The sequence below is a fragment of the Syngnathus floridae genome, chromosome 5 (assembly GCF_059516105.1).
Source record: "Syngnathus floridae isolate MCC-2025c chromosome 5, RoL_Sflo_1.0, whole genome shotgun sequence".
In the NCBI taxonomy this organism is placed as follows: domain Eukaryota; kingdom Metazoa; phylum Chordata; class Actinopteri; order Syngnathiformes; family Syngnathidae; genus Syngnathus; species Syngnathus floridae.
Window position 1 is genome coordinate 3920479 of NC_142417.1, and position 22983 is coordinate 3943461.

At 43.2% G+C, this 22983-nt stretch overlaps 3 protein-coding genes across 4 annotated transcripts; all 3 read right to left on the minus strand.

The window, feature by feature from the left end:
* Nucleotides 1-628: 628 nt before the first annotated feature.
* Nucleotides 629-5244, minus strand: lox (lysyl oxidase). Of its 2 annotated transcripts, none has more exons than XM_088375709.1 (7): nucleotides 3674-5244; nucleotides 3334-3442; nucleotides 2839-2970; nucleotides 2264-2393; nucleotides 2085-2180; nucleotides 1150-1302; nucleotides 629-753 (listed from the first exon to the last, which is right to left on the minus strand). In XM_088375709.1, exons 1-6 carry the CDS (start codon nucleotides 4179-4181, stop codon nucleotides 1183-1185), a joined length of 1095 nt encoding a protein of 364 aa, XP_088231835.1. In that variant the 5' UTR covers nucleotides 4182-5244; the 3' UTR covers nucleotides 629-753; nucleotides 1150-1182. The 2 variants fall into 2 exon arrangements, with proteins under 2 accessions (XP_088231835.1, XP_088231834.1); XM_088375708.1 differs by having other exon boundaries at nucleotides 2264-2420; nucleotides 3674-5243.
* An 825-nt stretch (nucleotides 5245-6069) lies between these two features.
* On the minus strand, nucleotides 6070-14788 carry ddr2l (discoidin domain receptor family, member 2, like). The gene is made up of 18 exons (XM_088375576.1): nucleotides 14560-14788; nucleotides 12991-13074; nucleotides 12786-12888; nucleotides 12637-12712; nucleotides 12391-12540; nucleotides 11987-12131; nucleotides 11811-11916; nucleotides 11384-11567; nucleotides 10859-11105; nucleotides 10712-10777; nucleotides 10490-10632; nucleotides 10266-10362; nucleotides 10029-10145; nucleotides 8953-9349; nucleotides 8678-8875; nucleotides 8335-8569; nucleotides 8014-8163; nucleotides 6070-7833 (listed from the first exon to the last, which is right to left on the minus strand). The coding sequence occupies exons 2-18, from the start codon at nucleotides 13049-13051 to the stop codon at nucleotides 7699-7701; spliced, it is 2610 nt and encodes an 869-aa protein (XP_088231702.1). The 5' UTR covers nucleotides 13052-13074; nucleotides 14560-14788; the 3' UTR covers nucleotides 6070-7698.
* A 5479-nt stretch (nucleotides 14789-20267) lies between these two features.
* ier3 (immediate early response 3) lies at nucleotides 20268-21105 on the minus strand. Its single transcript, XM_088375762.1, has one exon. It carries the CDS (start codon nucleotides 21044-21046, stop codon nucleotides 20579-20581), a length of 468 nt encoding a protein of 155 aa, XP_088231888.1. The 5' UTR covers nucleotides 21047-21105; the 3' UTR covers nucleotides 20268-20578.
* Between the last annotated feature and the right edge of the window lie 1878 nt (nucleotides 21106-22983).

Genomic DNA, 22983 nt, shown 5'->3' on the forward strand with positions numbered 1-22983 from the left:
GAACGTAACTGAACGTGGTGTTGTTTTGGTCGGTCCAAATAAAAAGTATAATAAAATAATGTTTTCTATCGATTAAAGGTGAATTTAATCATATAATAATATAATAAAGTACTTTAAATTGAAAATTAGATTTTTTTTCTCTCACTAGCGTTAAAGCTACATAATGTTCGCAGATTGGCCAATGATGTGAGCTTCGTCTAAATAGACGATCTTTGAGGAGGGATTCCGTTAGACGGGTTTATTCCCTTGACAATTTAAACAATTACCCTACAATTAAAATGAAGAAAAATACGACTCTTTCATTTAAGTGCGTAGGGTTGTGCCGTTTAATAAATACAATAGTTGAACGTGAATGATGCGGAATTTAACATGTTTGGTGCGACATACCAGTTTGCCTCCTTTCTTGCTGTAAATTTAAGGGATTATAATTACAATTTAGCTTCATGAAAGTATAATTATGGCAGTTTATGAAACTATAATTACACTCCATAATGACAGCCTGTCTGTCGAAGAGACTTTCACAGAAATTCGCAGCAGTACCGCCCTTTAGTGGCCAATGTGGAAAACAACAACACCGCCACGATGAGCGGACATCTTTAGTGACGTCATGGCAAGAAGGACTCACGAATAGCATCTTTAAATTTAATTGAGGGTCATTTAAAATTCAAATTAAATACAATACAGTACATGTTGGTGTTTGTCGTTGTTTGAAAATGATCTGAATGTTTTTAACACCAAGTTGAATCTCAGCTCCTGAAAGATCAGCAAAAAAAAAAAAGTTTTACTTCTTTTTACACTTTTAGCTATGGCACTTGATGTTTCAGACTAAACTAGATCTAATTTGTGTAGACTGAATTAAACTGCACTGGAATAAATGAAACTAGAAAAAGGACCTTAAAGGACTAGGTTAAACTCATGTAGCTCATATTTAACTAATCTACACCATTTTGAACTGGAATTAACTAGATCATACTCCATTAGATTATTATGGTTTGGACTAGATTACAATTTACATTTAATTAAACTCCTGTGAACTAGAGTAGTTTAATTCAGTCAGATTAATTTGGACAGGACAAAAATGCACTACAATACAATAGATTGGTACACTAGTTTAAACTGGACTGGACTATTTTAAATTGAATAAATTACATCAACATGATGTGGCCCAAGTGCTTTCCTTCCTTATGTTGTGGTCTTGCATGCCGACATGTGGGCGGCGTTTCCCGTGTAGTGGACATCGCAGTGAACCACATTGTTGGCAAAGTTTGATTCCTGAACTTTTTGCTTGGGATTTACGGTCACCTGACAATCAAAACAAAACAAGACAAACATCAACGCACTCAACCATGTGGCTAATGTCAAGAGGACAAGCTAACTATTATTTTCACGTTTGACTTGCTTGACTTCATGGTTTGATTGTTCTGATGTCTGAATACTGTCTTTAAAGTAAAAAAACTAAGTTGAGTTAGATTAAATACAAAAGTAGATATCTAGAATGGGACAAATTGGATGAAATTAGATTGAACTGGTCATGTACAGATTAAACTGGATCAAACTGGACTACACTAGTTTATACTGATCATGACTAAATTCATGAGTTTTTATTTTATTTTAAGCAGACCTAAACAAGATTGAAATGATCTAGCCTTGGTTGAATTGCTCTAGATGAAATTGAACTAGAATAGTATATACTGGTTCAGAATAAATTACACAAATCTAGACTTGACTAAATTGGACAACACGAGAACCAGATAAACCTGGATTAAATTGGTCTAGGACTGTATTAGACCATTTTCAAGGGATTTAGACTAAATTAAACTGGACTACACTGGATTAAACTGATCTAGACTAGATCACACTGTACTACAGTAGTTTATACTGGTCTAAACAAGTTTAGCTAGTGTGCCTCGATTAAACAGATCTTGACCAGATTAAACTGGATTTAACCAGATTTTCCTAAAATGCAGTACATGAAATTTGATCTGATGATTAATTTGAATTAATATGAATTACAGTAAATCAATCTGGTCTAGACCAGATTAAATTGCACTACTTTTTCCAGCGGTAGAAGTAGAAAATTTGACCTTGAGTTTGTATCTTCCTGGAGCCACGTCGGTGATATCGATCCACTGGCAGTCAATGTCAGCGTTGTATGTGTCGTAACAGCCCGGACTCAAACCCTGAACACCCACGCAGAGAAATGGCATGTCAGACTCCGTGTTGAAGAAGAAGAAGACGTGACCAGGTGAAACGATACAATCACCTGCGTGTGCGAGGTGCAAGCGTATCTCCGGTAGTATCCCGCCTCGCAGGAAGTGTCCTCCAGGCAGAAGCTGGCCTTATGACCTTCCGCCACCGCCTTGTTGGTGTCGGCGTCCACCAGCTCGTACAGACTAAAATCATCCATGCTGTGAAAGTGACTGACGCAGCCCGCAGATCAGATTAGACCAGATAAAATAATTTGGACAAAACTAGTAATACGGTATACCATTATCTTAAACTAGACTTGATTTAACTAGAATACATTCAAGCAGACTAGACCGGATTACTACATTGGGTATGAATGGACTGAACAAGAGCAAAGGAGATTTGGTTAAACTGGTGACAAATTGCGATTTGAATCAATCTAATTTACAGTTCACAAATTAATTCTAAGTGGACACAATTTGGTGATTAAACTGGACTATACTAGATCCCACCGGTCTTTACCAGACTGCTTCCCGAGAAGCATTGTGGGGTCACAACATCGGGCATATCCTCCAGTCTTCTCTACTCACTACACATTCCAACAACACTACAAAATGACCCGCGCCCCCTAGTGGCTTTATTTGTTCGTACTTGTGACAGCTGTGCCATTCCCAGGAGTACGGAGCTTTGTTGGGCAGGAAGTCAGCGGTTCCCTGGTTCTTCACACGCTGAGGGAACCTCAGCAGAACTCTCATGTCGTAATCTCCGGCAGACCTCGCAGAACTCCGCCACAACAAGACAAGCTAGCAGTTAGCTTGGCATTTAACACTCAAGAGACTCGCTCAATGGTAGCACGTCGAGGACTCATGTAAACTGGATTAGACGAAATAGACAAACTGAATTGAGACTAGACAAATTGTGACTTAAAGTCCTTCATTACAACGACAGCACTACATAAATAAATATCGTAATGTTTCAAATGGATTGAGACTGGGTACATTTTACCCTGGATTGAGGCGATTCACTGATTCAGACTAGATTCAAATTGAATCCAAGTGAATTCAAGTCGATTTTTGAGTTCAAAGCGGACAGAAGCCATTTTCCACAGGATGAAATTGTTTTGTGTCGTAGGGTAGTGTGTCTCACGAGGCCAGGCAGTTCTCCTCAGCTGCACAGCGTAGGTTGTACATGGGAATTCTGTGGATGTAGGAGCCAACTTGGATGTGGTATGCATCAGGAACCAGATCGGGAAGCCCTGTGTGCAGTGATATGTAAACAAGAAATAATTTTGCAAACTGTTTTCAATTTGGTACACTTCACTTTCTTCAGATCAGTCCATCATACAATCACAATGTGCCGCTTTGTGTGTACACAACTAGCACTCTGCCCCCTAGTGGACTGGAAGCCTCTTCCTAACAAGGGGAATCATCTAGTCTGACTTTTCAAGCCATAATGATACATTTGATATCAAAAAGACATTTCTCACCATTCTGGTGGTACCTGGTTCCATACCCGTGCCAGTGTCGGGTCCATGCTCTGGGTCTGTAGTAGGAGTTGTAGTAGTTGTGGTATGGATAGTAGTTGGACATCTTGTACGGGTTGTACGGATCATCTCCGACCATCCTGTCCTCTGCAGAATCTGGTCTTGGGGTTGCACTTAGGTCTGATCGCCGACGCGCTATAGCTCGTAACTGCGCTGCCCCATGAGTCGCTGGCATCCGTGGGACAGCTGGGATTGCGCCAGAGGTCTCGTTATCTCTGCCAAGTAGCACCACGCTGCTACCGGAAGAGCTCCTGCTCCGTGTAGGAGGCTGGTAGCGGGACCCCTGACTCAAGATGCTGAAGACTTGCCCGTTGTGGCGCCAAGTCAACCCCCGCGTCAACCCTCCTGTCGCCGCCTGTGCCGCATGCTGCTTCTGCTGAGCGCCGCTTCCACTTCCTGTCGGTGGAGAACAGCAGAAGAACACAAAGACAGCCACAGGAACGTACTTCATCCTCTACTTCTTGTTCTTCTTGTGCTGGAGTATGCAGCTCGCATGAAGTCTGAGGAGCATGTGTGTGCGAGTGTGTGTCGTAGGGGAGGAGTTACCTCAGCTTCCATGAAACAAAAGGACAAGAAAATTGACAATAACCTTTTATAAATTGAATACAAAACTGAAGTTGGCAAGTCATAATTGTCAAATTTTTGAAGTTCCTCTGAGTGAACATTTTCAAATTTGGCACTACAGAGGACAACCCCGTCAAATTTCAACAGTTAAAACAAAACAACCCAACAGTGAGTCCCAAAAATATATCACAGGTTAGCTGAGATATTTTCAGCTAGCTCATACGCTAACAAGCTACTGGGGCTCCTTCTGACCGGCGGACAGGCGACGCACTCATCCACGACTTCACCACCTTGCTTGGAATTTGAAGTATTGACAGCAAGATGTTCTGTAACCCGTGACATCCTGAGAAGATGCATTTCCTGGGTACGGGCATTGTTAGCTCATTAGCTAGCGGTAGAAAGGCGCAATAAAGGAGTAATCATTACACACAACTGTTTTTTGACTAGCAACCATCATGAACGATAAAACAGAACTAGGGACATAAGGGACAATATTAATAATCAATTCTAGAGTAAAAACATGGACCCCGTAGCGGTCGCCGCTTGGGCCCTGAATAAGACCAATGTAATGCGGCCCCACATCTTGCGCAACATGCCACGTAGTGCCACTGATTCTACCCGAAGCTGGAAGGAACCGAATGAAGAGCAACGGCAGCAGCAGGAGTAAAATCGAGGGGAGAAAAGAAAGGAGTGGATCAGGTTTGTTTTCCAACTTCCCACCTAGTGTGCATCTGGTCCTCCTCATGCAGGAGGAGTGACTCCATGATGATGAAGACATTTTGTTGTCATTGGGTTTGCTTCTATCTACAAGGAGAGATGATTGACAGGCCAGCCAGAAGAAGAAAAATGGAAATAGTTGAAGCTGCCTGGTGAAAGTCGGCAAGTAACTTTCTTTTCTTGGGCTCCTTTTTTTATTGGGGAGGCCCTTCACTTCTATGACCGCATCCCCCCCACTCCCACCCATGCCCCCTGCTGGAAGTGCAGGATGCTTTAAAAGTAAAGATGAAATTGAAGCACTTTCCTCCACCCACCCACTGGCATGCTGTAAAACACACACGTGCATGCACACACACACACACACACACACACACACACACACAGACATACATACATAATGTACACATGCACAAACATATACATGTGTATAGTCTCCAGTTTTTTGGTAGTGAGAATTTAGGAATATTGATATTTATTACATTTTAGTGTATTATGTGTGGGTGTGAATTATGTGAGGTCCTCAAACTAAAAAAATGTTCATTTCTTTTTAACACAGATTAGCAAATGGACGTTTGTCCCTTGCTCAACGCCATTTTGCCGTATACATAAAACAATCCAGGAAAAGACAGTTGTGATTGTGAAAAAATTCCTGATGGCATTTAACAGTCGACAGTTCATGGGGTGCATTTGTGAGTTAGCGTTACCCGCTAGCAGCGCACGCTCTTAAAGTTGTAAAGTTTAATAAGCATCTGGTGAACATGAAAGGCTCGGTAGCTCGTCCAATAGGAAGCAGGTGTGCAGGGCCGTAATGAGGGGGCCCGGCGGGTGAGAGGGCCCCCCCTGTGTGCCAGGCACGTAAAGGCATGCTAACATCAGACAATAGCTGCGGCAATTTGCTACGTGTAGGAAAAATCACGGCCGATAAAAACACGTTTAAGACCGGGGTGTGACCAGGGAACGGCAGTGAGCCAATGACTGAACGGGTTACCCTGACTCGGCATCGACAATTTCATGTCAACACAAATACGGCCATGGAGGAAATGAGGGGAAACTGCCACTGAGTGGGCCACTTATTTATTCAAGAAGTAAACAAAGAGGGCAGATTACAAAGTTTGTGGTGATATATTAAAAGTGTCTATGTACAAAAAAAATTGTGGCCCACATAACATGAAGCTGGAAATAATCTAAATAAGGAAAACAACTGATTGTTAGACAGTCACTTAGTTTTGCATCACTTCTCGTTGCATTCTCTCGGGCACAAACTGAAGCAAAGAATTCTGGGAAATTGACTTGACTCAAGTTTTTCTTGCTTCTTGACATTTAGCATGAAGCTTAGAATGTAGCCTAGTTCTCGTGAATCCCCAAATTGGTTAAAAAAACACAAACAAGTAACAATAGGATAAAGGTGTAACAAAACAAATCATCAAAAAATGCTAATAATTTTTTTTCACGTCAAGATGATGGTGACGTTTTATGTTAAATAAATGTTTGAACATTTTTACTGCACAATGTAGGAAAGATATCCACTTAGCAAGCGAGCTAGCAGCTGATACTACTCGGAATATTTTTTTTTTTTTTGCAACAAACTCCAGTAGTCGACTCTGAGCTTAAAGTGGATGTTCACAATCAAATAACTTTTTGTTTTTGAAAACTGTGGACATGCGTGTTATAACATCATCTAGCTAGTTCTTTAAAACTGTCAATTTGTTTTTACAAAAAGTCAAACTTTGACATGTTGAATTTGTCCTTACTAACAAGTGAGCTGTGACGCTACTCACTAGCTTGAGCTAATGGTCACAAGAACCTGATAGACTCACATTGAATATGTAGTGGTGAAGGAATTAGCCAATAGGCTAATATAGCGAGTGTGGTAGGAATAGCGTCTCGTTAAATTTGTTGTCGCTAACCAGCTAGCGGTGAAGCCTGAGCAAGTGTGTGAGCAAGGAAAGTAAGCCAAAGAAGAAGAATGGGTGAGTGAAATGTTGAACAAGTCGCTGCTAAAATACTAGCAATAATGCTAGCCAAATTATCGCTGTTAACAAGCTAGCTGTGAAGCTAACCACTAGTCTGCACTAAGAAACAGGTTAGTGTCACACTTGATTTGTTGTTGTGAATAAGTCTAGGAAATGAAACTAAAAATAACAAAAAGTTAGCATCATGTTGCATTTGTCAGCTAATGAATGAGTTAGCGTAATATTTGCTGCACTAAACAAACATTTTAGTGTTCTTAGCTCATAAATGATCCGATTTGACACAAATACACACAAATAAATGTGGTCACGTGTTCCACATTTGAGATGGCAAGAACATATAAAGTGGAAAGTGTTGCTACAACACGTGTGCTACACAAAGACGACAAGAACAACAGTGATGAAATGAAACTTAAAACTTTGACCCTCCTCTGAGCTCCAGTGTGCTTAGAACACAAACAGAAAGTACGAATAACGGACAGCACGCACGCGCAAACGTACACACACGCACACACACACAGTGCTTTCTTGATGAGAAGAACCACAGGGATGAGAGGATGGTTTTTGAGGGCCAAAAAGCCACACAAAATAAAAAAGGTACAAAATATAAAATGATTTGAAAAGTTTTGTTGAAAAGAAGTTTGAAATGTTTCTCCCCAGACTTTTTGTTTCCATTTATCTCCTCTTGCCTTGTGGGGAGGTCCTCCCAGTCCCGGGTCACTGGTTGACGTGGGGCCTCAGGGCCTGGTAGAGCCCCTCGAAGGAGGGTCTGTCCGGGATGTCTCGCCTCCAGCAACACATCATCAGCTCAAAGAGGGAGGGGGGGCAGAGCGGAGGAGCGTACAGGAACACCTATCGAGAAGGGGTTTAGGTCAGGGGTCGGTTTAGTCAAGATACACCAATGTGCTGGTCAGCATGCCGTGGATTGCTCTTGGAGGTGTTTTACGTCGCCAATGGCGTCTATGATAAGCAGCCGCTCTGTGAGGGGCTTTAGCATTGTGGATCTACGCTGCGGGCTGTGATTGCTCTGACCTGTCTGCCCTGGTTCCTGAAGAACTCTCCAGTGTTGGCTATGACCTGTTGGTCCGTCAGCAGGCTGTAAGGTTGCTCTTTGCACAGCGTGAAGATCTCCCACAAGGTTACCCCGAACGCCCACACGTCGCTGGAAGTCGTGAACTTGCCCTGGGGCGAGGTCATGAGAGGGTCACAGAGGTCAGAGGGCGAAGACTCACCGGTCTATTATTTTGTGCTCTGTTGCTTTTGGTTCAATAATATAACGGCTGAGGAGATTTTCACCTAAACTGCACATTCATACGAAATGATGGGTTGAGAAAGGACAGATGAGGCGCTCACCAGCAGGATGCTCTCCCAGGCCATCCAGCGAATGGGCAGCACGGCCCGGCCTTGGATGCGGTAGTAGTCGCTGCTGTAGAGGTTCCGGCTCATCCCGAAGTCGGCGATCTTGATAGTGAGGCGGCGGTCCAGCAGGCAGTTTCTGGTGGCCAGGTCGCGGTGCACGAAGTTCAGCGAGGCCAAGTATCTCATGCCCGAAGAGATCTGCACGGACATGTGCAGCAGGTCCGCCAGGCTGCCGGGGACCACGTGGAGCGAAAGGTGACACGAGACTGGGTAAACTTTTTGTGCTCGAGGACCAGATTGAATTATAATTAAATCACGTTAACTTGAAAAGTCTCACCTGACGGAGGGTATGTTGTTGGCGTGCGTGAGGGTGCTCTCCATCTCACGCTGCGACAGGAACATATTAAGGTCTCCGTTCTCCATGTACTCCGTCACCATGCACAGCGGGTCGGACGTCACGCACACGCACAGCAGTCGGATGATGTTGGCGTCGTTCAGCCGCGACATGATCTTGATCTCCTTCAGAAAGTCGTTCCTGCGGAAAAACTCGTCATCATTTACCGAGACGATAATTGACAGCAAATTTGAAACCAAGTGTTCATGTGATCGTACCTGGCCTGACTTGTGGCGTCTGCCCTAAGCTGCTTAACTGCCACCAAGGTGGCGCGCCCATTTTGGTCCCGCCCAGCCGCACCCCCTTCATCATCCTCCTCCTCCTCCTCGCCAAGAAACCCGGCCAGTCCTTGGGCCTCACACAGGTGCACTTCGCCGAACTGTCCCTCGCCAAGCTTTTCGCGGAAGATCAGCTGTTGCCGCGGGAACTCGGAGGCGGAGATGTCCTTGCGTGTCAGTGAGTCGACGGTGAGGGCAGGCACGGCGTACATGTTGCTGCCCGTCACACCCTGCAGACGCACGATGTCGGTCTCGGCGTAGTGCGGCGCGTTGCTATGGAAACACTGGTGCGGCGTGCACTGTGTCACGTCGGGCTCGGCATAGCCGCCGCCGCACGCTGCCGCCGGAAAACACGAATAATGGCGTTATTATTGGAATTAAATGCTAAAACCGGTGTTTTTTTCTCAACTGTGTCACCTTTGGGTGCAGCAGGCTGAGGTCATGTGACAGGAAGTCAGCGTTAGGAGACTGGAGAAGAAAAGGTGGGAAAAGAAAAGGAAGAAGAAGGCGGCTGTGTTTGGAATCACTCCTGAATAGCTATACAGCGCTCCCCCATTTACATACCATTGAAGTTTATGATTGCTGTAACATTAATGCTAATTTTCATTAATCCATCGCTGGTTTTTCGTATCATGTTAGCGTTACGATATTAAGGCATTTGAAAATAATGGCTTAATTGAACATATTGATGTTCAACTATATGATTTTAATCGTCTTTTGGTTAACATTTTAGTCTTATAATAACCTTCAACTGACAATGCTTTGCCTTCTAAATTATTTCAAAAGTCTACACACCCCCTATTGAAGATATAAAAACGTCAGACAGAGATAAATTGCATTTTATTGCAAACTACCACCTCAACTGAAGAAAAACTTTTAGCTTTTTGTACCAACCATTGTTCTTTTCCACAGCCCTTACATTAAGCGTACTACAAAATGGCCGACACACAATCGAGTGGATGCGGAGTGATTCCCAATACAGGCGAAGAAGTCAAGTGAAGCAGCATGTAGCTGACCTGAGGCTTCTGCGCTCTGCGAGAGTTCAGGCAGTTTGTTCCGAAGTGCCTCAGGGTTCTGGTATTGCGGATCCAATAGGAAGACTCGCTCATAGTGGGGGTCCGACTGCACCAGACCTAGAGGTGATTATTGTAAATAAAACATCATATTCCATATACTAAATCACATCTTGGGGGGCTGGACAATGGGCGGGGTTTACACAACATACAGTTGATCCCGTCCACCCAGTGGCTTACCAGCGCGGGGGGGCACAGGTGGGGTTTGCAGGATGATGGTGTCACTGCAGGATGACAGCCGTACCGTCATCTCCTCCCCCAGGATCCTGCGAGGAGCCTGCAGGGAGGAAACCTCCATACATGAATCGATCACGCCTTGAGCCGGTTGATAGTATAGGATAAGCGTGACCGCCGTATTCAATCTGTTTCTAAAACACCTTTATTTCTTTTTTTATCTTACTCACCTTCTCCAGAACTTTACACACGTACTGACACCACAGGATGAGGAAGATGATGATGACCAGCAGCAGGATGATGCTCACCAGGCAGCCAATCAGGATGGGCGCGTTACTGTTGTCGGGCGCTACGCTGGCAGACGGGTTGGCGGCTAGCCGGGACACGACAAACAAGATGATAAAGAGGACGACGTCAGGAATTTGAAGTAGGAAAGCGTTGGAAGGTCATACCCGATATGGACGGGACCGTGCTGGAATCGCTGACTGACGGCGGAGTAACCGCCATCGATGCATCTTCTGATGACGAACGGAGAAATACCTCATTGTGTGTGTTTGTGTGTTAGCTTCGTAATATGTTTGAGTGTGTGTCTGTGTTACCCGACTGGAAGGAAACTTCGCTGAACATCATCCAGGTGTCTGCAAAGGAAAAGCGACAACGCAGCGCGGTGGCAGCGCGGCGCTCCAGCGGCACGGTCACGTATCGAGCGCTTGGGTTGCGGTCGTCCAGAACCGTGTGGAATACCACAGGCTCGGCCTCCCACATGGACAAGGGCCGGGGCTTAAACCAGCACGACACTGATGAGAAGATCTTCACACCACGGGAAAACATGTTGTTACTGTGGACCTGGCAGGAAGCAAAGGAAAGAGAGTGACCAAGACATACACAAGAAAAGAAAGGATTCTTTTTTTTTTTCAAAATAAGAGTGTATATTGTGAATGTTTTTCAAAATAAGAGTGACTGCTACACAAAGAACGTAGGAAAGTTTTCAAAATAAAAATCATATAGCACACAAAGTAGACAAGGACATCGAGTGACCATAAGGTACATCGGGAAGAGGAGAATCATTGCAAATAAGTCAAGATAAAATAAGTCAAGCAAGTTATTTCAAAATAAGAGCCTACCTTCATTGAGGTGAAGTTCCTCTGCCGATCAAAAACAAAATCCATCTCCACGTCTGCTCCCATGGAGACGTTCCTCCAGCCCAGATAGTCGTACCCTGGCCGCGCGTGGTACTGACGGGTCAACAGAAAGTCGTCCAGCCCAATCACGCCGTCCGTCAGCTGGCCCAGACCGCCGGACAACTTCCTGATGGCATGAGAGCGCTCGGTCACAGAGATACCATAGTTTGAAATTTAGTTTGAAATTTTAGGCAGTATTGGAAGTGAAACAAACATTTTTAATGAAAGGCCCTTCCGTGATTTTTGTAGCCATTTTGGTCAAGCGGTTAACAAGAAAGATGCTAGCACGTAGCATGCTAGCATATTTGCATATTGCATTATTATGCAAGCACATGAAGCAGGCCTACGCATCAGGAGCGAGTCAACCCACCTCTTCTGGTGGGTCCCGTCGTAGGTGGAGTCGTTGAGGACGGCGGTGGGAAGGCCTGGCTGCGTCATCAGCTGCCCTTCGGGGGCGCTGTACGAAATCAGACCGTCTGAGGACCACAAACGCAAAAGGTCAACCACCATCATGTGCAAAGACGCTCCCACGTGGGCGTGGCCTACCATCCCAGGGGCAGCCATACAGCTCCGCCCTCATGCAGACGGTGGATAGCTCAGTGAGAGGAATCAAGCGCACCCAGCGCGTCACCACCGGAGGGTGAAGGTCGTTGATGACGGGCGCGTATGCGTTCTTGTTGCCTTCCATTACCTGTACGCACACAAACACTCGCTGTATTAGGCTCCGCCCTCAACTAGGGCTGATAGGAAGTGCTAATCTCACTTCCTGTGGTGATCGTGTGCCTTAAGCACAGGCGGTGAGATTGTTTCTTTTTCCTTCCTGACATTTATCACACCGGCACACACGTCCTGTTACGATTTTGGACGTAAACCCACACGCACGTATACACAAATACGCTCACACGCGTGCCCACACAAACACAAACAAACACACGCGCATGTACACCCACCGTGCTTCCCAGGCGGTTTTTCCATGACTTCCAAACGACTCCGTCTCTGCTGTAGTTTAAGCTGTACGCTCGCGCAAACTCGATGCCGTTGCGGGCGTAGCGTCCCTGAGTAGCCACCACCGTCAGAAAGGTCAAACGACGCAAGTCCACCTGAAAACGTGGAAGACGTAAAGATTAGCGATCTCCGCGTCATCGTTCTTGATTCCCAGCACTCTTAAACGCAACGCCCGAAAACCGGAGTCCAACCTGCAGGAACTGAGAATCGGAAGCTTCCAGTTGGCCTTCAGGACACCAGGCGCCGTCGCCGTCCTCGCGGTTCAACCTGAAATAAACAATCAACTTTGAACGAGACATTTATTGATCATATTTGCAATCCTTCAGACAATAATACTGACCTGCCGTACTGCGGTCCTGTGGTCTCGTGCCATTGGCTGGAAGCTGTGATGTCATCGTCCTTGATCCGCCCATCCTCCATGCCCAGGGCATAGCGACAGTGTGCTGCGTGCACACAGACACACACAATCCCACTCTATTTTTGCTCTTTCTCCCCCCCCCTCGCTTTATCCTTCCACTCTTCCTTTTCTTTTTGTGTGTACCTACCTGGGTCGACTTGTGCGACGGCTGCTGCGGCGTGAAGGATGAGCAGCAGGAAGAAGTGCATGATGGGCCACACACACTACATCTCTAGAAACATGCACACACAAGTAAGCTTATTAGGGACACATGCAGGATGGAATACAGAAAAAAAAACTTTATGATAAGTATCAAAGACTTAATGGAACTTCAGGTGGAAATGCAGCGATAGTTCCAGGAAGAGAGTTAATATTTACAAAATTCCCTCTTAACATATCCTATAAATATTCCTCCCACCTGCACACGTAAACATGGAGGTTAGCAAGCTAGCAGCTTAGCATTCATGTCTGCTGCGCCTCCTGGTGGACAATTGAATTGTTTGCTCGGGTAGTGACATGAAGTTCCCAGGGTCCATAAACACATCTGATGATGTGCCACACCCTGGATTTCTCTTAAGTCCCCCCTCTCCTTTATCTTGCCGGTTTTCTGTTTCTCTCTTTTCCCTTCTCCGGTGCCCCCACTCGCTTTTACTCTCCCTCTCCTCAGGGGAATGTCACATGTGTTTGTGGGAGCAAAAGACTGTGATTGGCAGGAGGTGAAATTGTTGGCGTTCATCAACAATACCGAGAGTGTCGCCCCGGGCCGTCAGTGAACATGTTGCATTTCATACTTGAGAAAACGTTGCATGACATGTACAGACGAGCGTGTTGTGTTGCGTTTTGTTTTGTTGGCACGAGATTTGACATGTTGGCACACACACGCGAGACACACAAGCAGTGCTTAGGAAGTAATAATGTACAAGTACTTTATTGTACTCCAGTAGATTTATTAGGTATGTGTATTTAAATGAACTCATTAAATGTCAGTTGTCTTCAAAGCAGAGTTCCCGCCACACTAAGAAACATTTTATTTAAGCATTTTAGCAATCGTCTTTCACCTCGAGGCATTTTTTTACTCCTGTAAATCTGAAAACAAATCATTATCTGTACTATCTTTGTAAGACAGACTACTCCATTCAACCTCCACTGATGACAAGACTGGAAGATTTAAATGGAGGTAAAGGCAAGCAATAACCATGATGAGACAAAAGATTACAAGAAATATAAGAAAACCTTATTTTGAAATTATTTTTTTTTTGTCGTGTACTTTGACATTGAAAACCATCTGCACGACAATGAAATATGCAATGCAATGATAGATAGATAGATAGATAGATAGATAGATAGATAGATAGATAGATAGATAGATAGATAGATAGATAGATAGATGTGGAGACCCAGAGCAAAACAAACAGCTAATTATAGTGCTCCATAACTCTAACTTCATGTTGATGACGTCATGTTATCTTACAAAAATCAAAATCGTGTGGATTCTAAGTTAGCTGGTAACTAGAAGTTAGTGCGTGCTCATGCACGTAACCCTTCAATCACACGCGCGCGGCGCGCGCCCGGGCGTGTACGTTCATAACTTTCGATAATTGTCATTAATGGACGCCAACGAGCGTACTCGGAGGTGGCATCATGCAAGCCCACCTTTGTATTTGACGTCATTACTTTTGTTGTTGTGTGTGAGTTTTTTTTTTTTTTTTTTTCTTACCTGTCCACGCTCGCCTCGCGCTGCTCGATGTGCGCGTACCCACCACGGGCGCTTGCGTGCGCGTCGACGTTGGCGTACGTGGCGGCTTCCTGAACAAAGTTTGACAGACTTTAAGAAAAGTTCTTGCGTTCAAGTTTCAGGATTGTTCGCTGAAGTTCACTTTCTGAGTGTCATGGAGGACAGACGGCTCGAGGAGAGAAGAAAAAAACAGACCTCACTTCCGTTTTCCGAGGATGAGGCGGAAGAAGGTGCCGGCGGCCGAGGGGGTGGGAAGACCGCGCCGATGTCACCAAATCGCAACAATTTCGATAAATTTCAATCTACTTTTTAATTTTTAAACTCAAATAACGATTTATTTGGTAGTTAGTCAATATTTCAGTTCCATGTTTTTTTTCCAGAAAGAAAAACTTTTAATGCAAAATTAGAGTTTTGACACAAGATGGTAGCAGAGCGTAACATTCAGGTACTCAAGGAAATTAGCGTTTTGACACAAGATGGGAGTAGAGTGTAACATTCAGGCGTCTTGTCTTCTGAACGTTTTACACGTACACACTCTGTAGTTCTTGTTTCATATGGAGATGTGACTACAGAGTAAAAAGTTTCAAACTTGCAACAAAAAAAAAAGCGACCATGCTAACATGAAAGGTGACTTGAGTTTATGTGGAGCAGGCTTACTTAGCTTGTTGTCAGTTGTATTTATCTTGTGCCATCTTTTCATTTTTAAAGCCATTTTTTTCCTTTTAGTATAAATCTGTTATGCTAAATACGTTCCATTCTTTTTTAGTTTTTCTTAGGTTCCTCGCAACTGATGAAAATTCACAAACGAGTGACTATTTATTTCATAGTTTATATATATTTTGATAGCTTTTATTTTTTAAAGCTGCTATCTTGCTCTGATGACAGCCAACTTTACACTCTTATCGGTTCACTGCCACATTACTCAACAGGTCAAACCTTACCTTTTAAAGCCCCACACATTCAACGTCACAATACGACAGTGTGCGAGGACGACCCCAAGTGGACAAAAATAATAACGGCAATAGAAAGTGTTTAAATGAGCATGGGAAAGGTTAATAAGAATATGGGGAAAAATATATATATAAATTACATAATAAACATACGATGAAGAGGATCGTGAGCTGTCGGGTGGAGCTCTGAAACTTAGCTCTCATGCAAGTCATGTGACTATTTATTTTTGTCTCTTGGGCCTCATCCTGTGTCAGATCAAACAAGGGGCAAAGTGCATTCATTTTGTCATGCTAGCACATGTTTTTAACCGCATGAATGTTGTTCGTGAGGAAGATGAGGAAGAGGATGGTGTGATAGTGCCCAAGCGCACACAAAAAAAAACATACACACGCACCAAGCACACACACACAGAGTTAAGTCATGTCGCTAGCAAAATTTGAGCCCACTAAGCGCTCCTTGTATGGCATCACGCAAACACCCTTTTGCCATGTCCGGTTTCCTGCCAGGTGGCAAGAGGAACTTACTTTCTTTCAACATAGATCTCATCATCAAAAGAATGAGAAGAAAAGAAAAAGGAGGATTCCTGTGTGCTTGCTCGCCAGGGTGCGTCCAGGGTGTGTTTCATTTGTGCACCTGAAACGCACTGTGACTAAATGTTGAGCAACAACACACACGCGCGTACACATGCACATAACTTTAGATTCATAAGCTTCGTTTTCATCACTTTCTTTATCACCTATCGTCATTTTCATCATCTCGTAATCATCAACATGAGCATTAGCGTCATCATTCTTTATCTTCATCTACACTACCTACCATCATTATCATCTATTCAAATCAAATTTATTCATGCCACCGTTAATTACAAATAAAAAAAAATCTGAAAAGAAGGGAAGAAACCTCAAGAATGGACCACAGATGGAGGGATCCACCTTCAAGGATGACCAGACCAAAAATGGAGTTAAAGATGATAACATAGTAGAACAGTGCTCAGGCTAGCTATTATGTTTTGCTCAATTACTCAAAAACAAAACCCAACCAATCATTTTACGAATACCTGTGAGAAACTATGTCGGCAATCCTCATGATGGAGGAGGATGGAGTGTGTCTCTTTTGAAGTGGCAGTCTTGTGTCGCAATCTTCTGGTGGAGCACCTCAATGACATCATCAGCATTTCTGTTCATGTGGGAAACAAGACAACAATGTGTTGGATTGGTCGCCGTTGTGGTGTCTGTCAACTCCCCTGTGACTAAAGAGACAGCGAGACATTCCCAGGAGACTTCCTGACATTCTCCACATTCCTCACGAGCTCTTCAAAGCTTTGGAATGACAAATATGCGTGTTGAAATAATACATACAAGGCGCGACACTACCGATACTTAAATATTAGCTCATTTAGAAAGTATCTTTTGTTAGCTGGTTATTGTAATGATTGCAAGATTGATTCATTTAAGGTGTAATGTGTGTTTGTGTCCTGTTTACTAAATGATGTTTTGTGGGTTCACATATGCTAATGTGCTAGCATGTCCACGAAAATGTCTTCTCCTGCAACACTTCAGCAAACATAATTTGTTAAATCATGCTGATAATTATAAAGGGGTGTTTTTTTGTGTTTTCTAGTATGGTAGCAGTTATACAAAAAAAGATCGCGACGAAGGGTTTTGGGTGATGTTTTCTTGTGTGATAGCATTTGCTAACATGTTAGCATGTTTGTACAAGCACTTTTGCATGTCATCGTCCTGCTGTGACATTTAAAGCAATTACACAAACAATAATTAAATGTGTTAATTCAAGCTGTAATGCGTTTGCACCCTTTTTTCCCCACACATGGTGTGATGTAATTTTTTTTTTTGCACGTCAGCATTTACTAACCTACTTCCTTCAGCTGTGACATTTACACGAACACAATTAGGTAAAACATTTTCAAACAGGTCAGGTAACAGTAATCTGTGATCTTGCCAATTTTAGTTTCCATGACCAATTTGGAATCTTTATCTTCCATTTGAATTGTCTTTTCTTTCGGTCCACCCACCAAACTAGTTTTTGATTTTTTTTTTCTGGTTTCAGGTGTTTTATATATTTGATGTGTTGGTGGTAGTACCTGGTAAATTTGTAAAAATATCACGGTGAGGCCTCCAGCAACTTGTGATGTAGTCAGGGAATCATCGGCTCCTACGCTTTCCAGGTCTCCTCTTTCACCCTTGACCTTTCCTCACCCTCACGACAGGAATGACTCAAGCCCCTGGAATGATGAGGAGGAGGATGTAAGACTTGGCAAGGAAGCGATTTTAACGGAAGACATTTTTACATAAACCTGCTAGTCTCTCATGTAAATACAACATTTTTCGATTAATCGTCTACATTTGTTGACAAATCTACAGTTGACGACAAAAAGGTTTTGCATGAAATATATTGTTTAATCACGGGTGAGCCACAAAAAATATATATTGCTTTTCAAATGACAATGTTTTTCTTAAACTTATGTTATGTAAGCTATTAAATCACAAAAAGAAAACACATAAAAGAAATTATTATGGCCGTGCCTTGAGTGTGTTTTTTTTTTTTTTTTTTATAAGCCATCGTTCGGATCATTTTTTTTTTTTTTAACAAAAAACTTGAAATACCAGCCTTGTGCGGTGGCAGTGAACACAACAAGCAACATTTTGCCAGAAAGTAAAAAGTTCTTTAAAAAAAAAAAAAAAAAAGACACCTGTAGCTGTTTACTGCCATTCCAGGTTCAAGTTTACCGTCAAACCAAACAACGCAACAAATTACTCGGCGTGTATTTCAAACACCCATATAACTTATAAAGTCTGTTTAATGCTAACTAACAAAACAAAACACCATAAACAAGCTAATGAAGAGCTTTGACGTCACAAAATCATATTTTTCTTAAACGTACACATGTAAATGTGATAGAACATCAATCCAATACTTTAATTGCTCATAAAAAGTCAACACCAAAGCACAACAAAACTACAAAAGGCAATTTGATTTTTTGTTTTGGCGGGGGGGGTTCCTTCTTTCCCACCCACTCCATCAGGAGTGCATGACTCATCACATCACCTCCCCCCCAGGCCATCCTGAAACCGGCCGCTGTGTGATGAATCCATCTTTTGTTTAATGTCGCTCTCCTAAACAACCACCCAAACACTCACATCGTGCGTGTGCGAGCACTATCACACGAGTGTTGATAACAACCACACAAACACACGTTGTTGGCGTGACGTCATATGTTTAGATTTGCTGCTTTGGTGTGTTTTGAAACAGCCCACAATGCAGTCAAACGTATTTGGGCAAAGGTTAACGCATTAGGCCGAAAATGTGAAATATTTCTGCATCAAATGACAATAACCCATCACAAAAAGTTGTGCCACAAGTCTCAGTTCTGTCCTGAAATTAATCGTCTCAAAATACCGTATTGGCCCGAATATAAGATGACCCCTATTATAAGACGACCCCCACTTTTTCAGTTTTATTTCAATGAAAAAAAAACTCGTCTTATATTCGGGTCAATACGGTAATGACATATTTTTCCAGTAGAGAGATGCATCGTAAAAGTTATCAAGAGCAAACAACGGAGAGCCCAGACTGTCAAGTAAGAATGGGAAAGTAACTCTCAAAAGATAATGTAACATAACACGCATGTATCAAAGCCAAAATAAACGTTCACCAAAAACAATCACGTTGTTCGGTTTAAAACACAAACACTTTTCTGTGACGCGATGTGATGACAAAGCGTCCATCCGTCAGTTCACAATCACACAACACAAAGCGTTGATGCACACACCGGAACAAGCAAAGGTCACACACTCTTCCCAGGAACCGGCACAATCCGCACTCTCTGCAAATATAAACATGCACGCCTTCTTTTGTCACCGATTGCTCATGCCTGACGTTCATACTGGTGGCAAGAACCTAAAAACAAGTGGCTGATGCTAGCAAACAAAACATTGCTGCTAACATATATGGAATATTGCAACAAATGTTGGATGATATTCAATTTCTCTTAGCAGCTAATCCTCATCCATTATTTGTAACACTTCCAGTCTCAGTCGCACAACCAACTCGGATTGTCATCGTGAGAAAATGTGACAATATATCAAACTGTGTGCATCTCGTCCCTCGGCGTTCCTGAAATGAAGCTACCATGGCCTGAGACACTTGAAAAGTGACATCATCATTGTGTGACAACATCACCCCCATTCAAACAGGCCAGACACTCCTTTTAAGGCAGGACGTTACATCACAGATATTGTATTTGAAGTACTACGCTATATTATGTGCAGTGTGTATTTTGAACTTCAAAAGTCTGTTTGAATGTGTTTACATTGGTGAGTCAGCTGAATGTCAATTAAAATTAGCGTTGCTATATTAAATCTTGAGTTCAAATGATTCATGTGCATGTTTTAACAGGTTGCTCACAAAAGGCAACATAAGACTAGAATTTTTTTTGTTTTTTTTTTATACAGACCAATATTCCATTCAGATAGATAGCAGGCTGTTTTTGCCACTCATTTGCTGGAGTAGGTCACAAAATTTTACCATTAAGGGCTGCTGCATTAAAATGAATATTTCTTTCGAACTAGTCAATTATTTTTTTTCTCACAAAAAGTCTAGATTCTAGACTTTTTGTGAGAAAAGAGATTCTAGACTCTAGAACAACCCATAAAATCAATTTAAAGCTTATTCATATAGTGTTTTCAGGATGGTTGTAAACAGTGAAAAAGCCTTACATGTTATATTTCAACTTTTTTATTCCAAATGTTGTCAATAAATAGCAAATAACATTAATAAATAGTTAAACAAGACAGAATAACAGTCAGTTATGAAGTGCAGTCAGTGACAATTTCAAGTTTTTGTTAAAAGTTCACAGTTTTTGTTCTTTCTTGGACTTGTAGGCTCCTTCACGCCTCACACCGGCAGTCACCGGGCCGGCTCACGGAGCAGCTTCCGGGGCGCAGCTGAGCGGGCTTGTCGCTTGCCCTCCGCTCGGTCCCTTCACGCTGGGCTTGCTTTCGCGTCGAACCACCACGAGACTCGGATTGGTTTAGTTCTCACTGCCCAGGCGGTGGTAGACGAGCAGGGCCACCATGTAGCTGTTGCCCGCTGGCCCGGTGGCGGTGCAGTCATCGGCCGGGGCTTGCGCCTCGCTGACGCTGGAGGAAGCGGCGGCTGGAACAGCGTCGCTACCGGCCGGGAAGGTTTGGTAGTCGTCCGGGCCACGGGCGCCGCCGGTCGGCGTGTCAGCGCAGGGCTCCTCGGTGTAGATCTGCCACAGGACCACCAGGACGAGGAGAAGCAGCCAGCGTTTGGCCGCGCTCTTCTCCGGAGGCGGCAGGTGCATCCGGACCTTGGCAGGGTACATGACCCGAGTGCAGCGCTTCTTGGGCCGGGCGGGCATCGGAGAGATCGCGGCCGTCGGGATGTGCTCGAACGTGAACACCTCCGGCTGTGTGTTGCGCCGGGCCAAACTTTCGCGTCTGTAGAGAAGCATCGTGGAGCTGGTCGAGTACATTTTTCCGCTTTTGATTTCTGGTTCTTTACCCTCTCTTGGGTGGTTGTATTTGAGAACGAGAAGTGCTCAACTGGCCTTTATACTGGAGAACCAGAGTGACGTCATCACAGGACCGTCCCGAGACACGCAGGCCACGCCCCCTGGCCTGCACATTCTTACTCAACTGATCGCAAGTAAAAATGACACATTTCACCATTTTTGGAAAAAAATCAAGTTCAGGTTAGTGGTTATTCTTTTGTCTGTACATACAGACAAAATACAGTATATATATCTTCTCATTGCATTTGCTCAAATGTTGGTTAAAAATGTTTTTAAATCAACTTAAAATACATAGTGTGTATTATTCATTTTTTATATTAAATACATGTAAGATATTTAGTAAATACGAGTGAATTTAGTCATGTTTCAAATGTTTGTTTCATTTATTTACTTGATAAAGTTTTTCTCCATATTGATGTTGATTATTTGAGCATTTATTATTTTTTTAGAACAGAACAGGATGCTTTTATTGTCATTGTACAACAGGTATGCAACAAAATTGGGAGTTAGGGTTTTCAGGATGGAATATTTGATTGAAATATTTATCTATAGATATGTTTCTATTTGGATGGATTCATGATTTTTCTTATCATTTTGCAGTGCTTCGTAAGACTGAGTTAAAACTGTAAATTTCAATTGAATTTTCAAAACTGTTGGCGATGAAGTTTCTTTTTCCCCCACAATAGTTCCGCCAAAGTTGCTAAAGGATATCTGACGATCATGACCAGACATGCCAGGAATGCAGCGACATCTCCTCATGCCTAAATCATTAGTAAATTTCAACCGCCGGTATCGCCGTGTGACATTTTTTTCATCACACCGCACACATCCATACTACAATTAGTTGCAACGTTAGCTCATTGTGAATCATTGTAATCCGGCCGTGTAGGCATGTCGACGAGCCCATTCAATTCCGTGCAACATAGCGACAAGCCCATTGAAAATGAAACAATCCTAACCATGTACCAGAAATTTCTTGACGTCGCAAGTTGAACTTTTAGCTTGTTGAGGGTCATAACACAAGCTGGGATTTTTGACGCTGGTGATTTTCCGACCTGAGCAACATATCTTTTTTTTTTTGACCTAAGCAACATTTCACCAGAGGAACTTTGATGATGATGACATAAGTGGGTGTGTAATAAAGATAAACACACACAGTTCAATGTGAAGGCTGCGATGGTCATGCTTTGGCGCCGCAACGGGAAGTGGGCCAAGCTCTCCAACAGGAGCTGAGTTTCCTGTGTGTCATGATCACACCGCAAGGCCGGTCGGTGCGTGTGTATACGGGGGTGAAAAAAAGTTCAAAGGTGTCACGTGTGTGTTTTTGAATAAGATACTGTACGGTTAAAATGAGTTGCCTAATAAATCGCGCAAAAAATGCAATTAGATTATTTTAGAAATCGTTCAGCCCTAACAGGAAGGTTCCGTTTAGCCACAGAAAGTAGTCTTAACATTCAAATGATAAATAACGTGCTTGTTGAACAGAATGAGAAAACGTTTTGCGTCAAAAATGCTCCTTGTTCAGGAAAAAAACGATAGACACGAAAAAAAACATCATCGTGTGCTTTAAAGGCAATCAAATGATAGCTTTGTGCTAGCTGGGGTTGAAATTGTGTTTACAAGAAAAACAATCGAGATGTTTTGCGTTCAGAGGGAGTCGTGTTGTCCACAGTACATCTGTGTGCTGGGTTTTTTTCCACTCTGACTGGAAGCGAGCGGCTGTCGCAGGTCGGGAAAAAACTGTTGTTTTAGTGTTTTACCGCATCTGCGTCCCTCGCATGACACACAACCTGGCTTGTTCCACTCATTATGTAACCCTCTTGACCTCCTCCAAGGCTGCAAATTGACTAAGTCATTAAAAAAATAAAAAAGCTGACTGTGAGTTTTTGTCTCACCGC

Excerpts from the sequence above, each read along its gene's own strand:
- lox (XM_088375708.1), bottom strand. The coding sequence starts at position 4,181 with ATGAAGTACGTTCCTGTGGCTGTCTTTGTGTTCTTCTGCTGTTCTCCA. Across the intron at positions 2,971-3,333 it reads GAGGAGAACTGCCTGGCCTC|TTCTGCGAGGTCTGCCGGAG; the intron begins GTGAGACACACT and ends GTTGTGGCGGAG. Across the intron at positions 2,421-2,838 it reads GAATGGCACAGCTGTCACAA|TCACTTTCACAGCATGGATG; the intron begins GTACGAACAAAT and ends GGGCTGCGTCAG.
- ier3 (XM_088375762.1), bottom strand. The coding sequence starts at position 21,046 with ATGTACTCGACCAGCTCCACGATGCTTCTCTACAGACGCGAAAGTTTG.
- ddr2l (XM_088375576.1), bottom strand. The coding sequence starts at position 13,051 with ATGCACTTCTTCCTGCTGCTCATCCTTCACGCCGCAGCAGCCGTCGCA. Across the intron at positions 12,713-12,785 it reads ACAGGACCGCAGTACGGCAG|GTTGAACCGCGAGGACGGCG; the intron begins GTCAGTATTATT and ends TGTTTATTTCAG. Across the intron at positions 11,106-11,383 it reads GGAACTTCACCTCAATGAAG|GTCCACAGTAACAACATGTT; the intron begins GTAGGCTCTTAT and ends GCTTCCTGCCAG.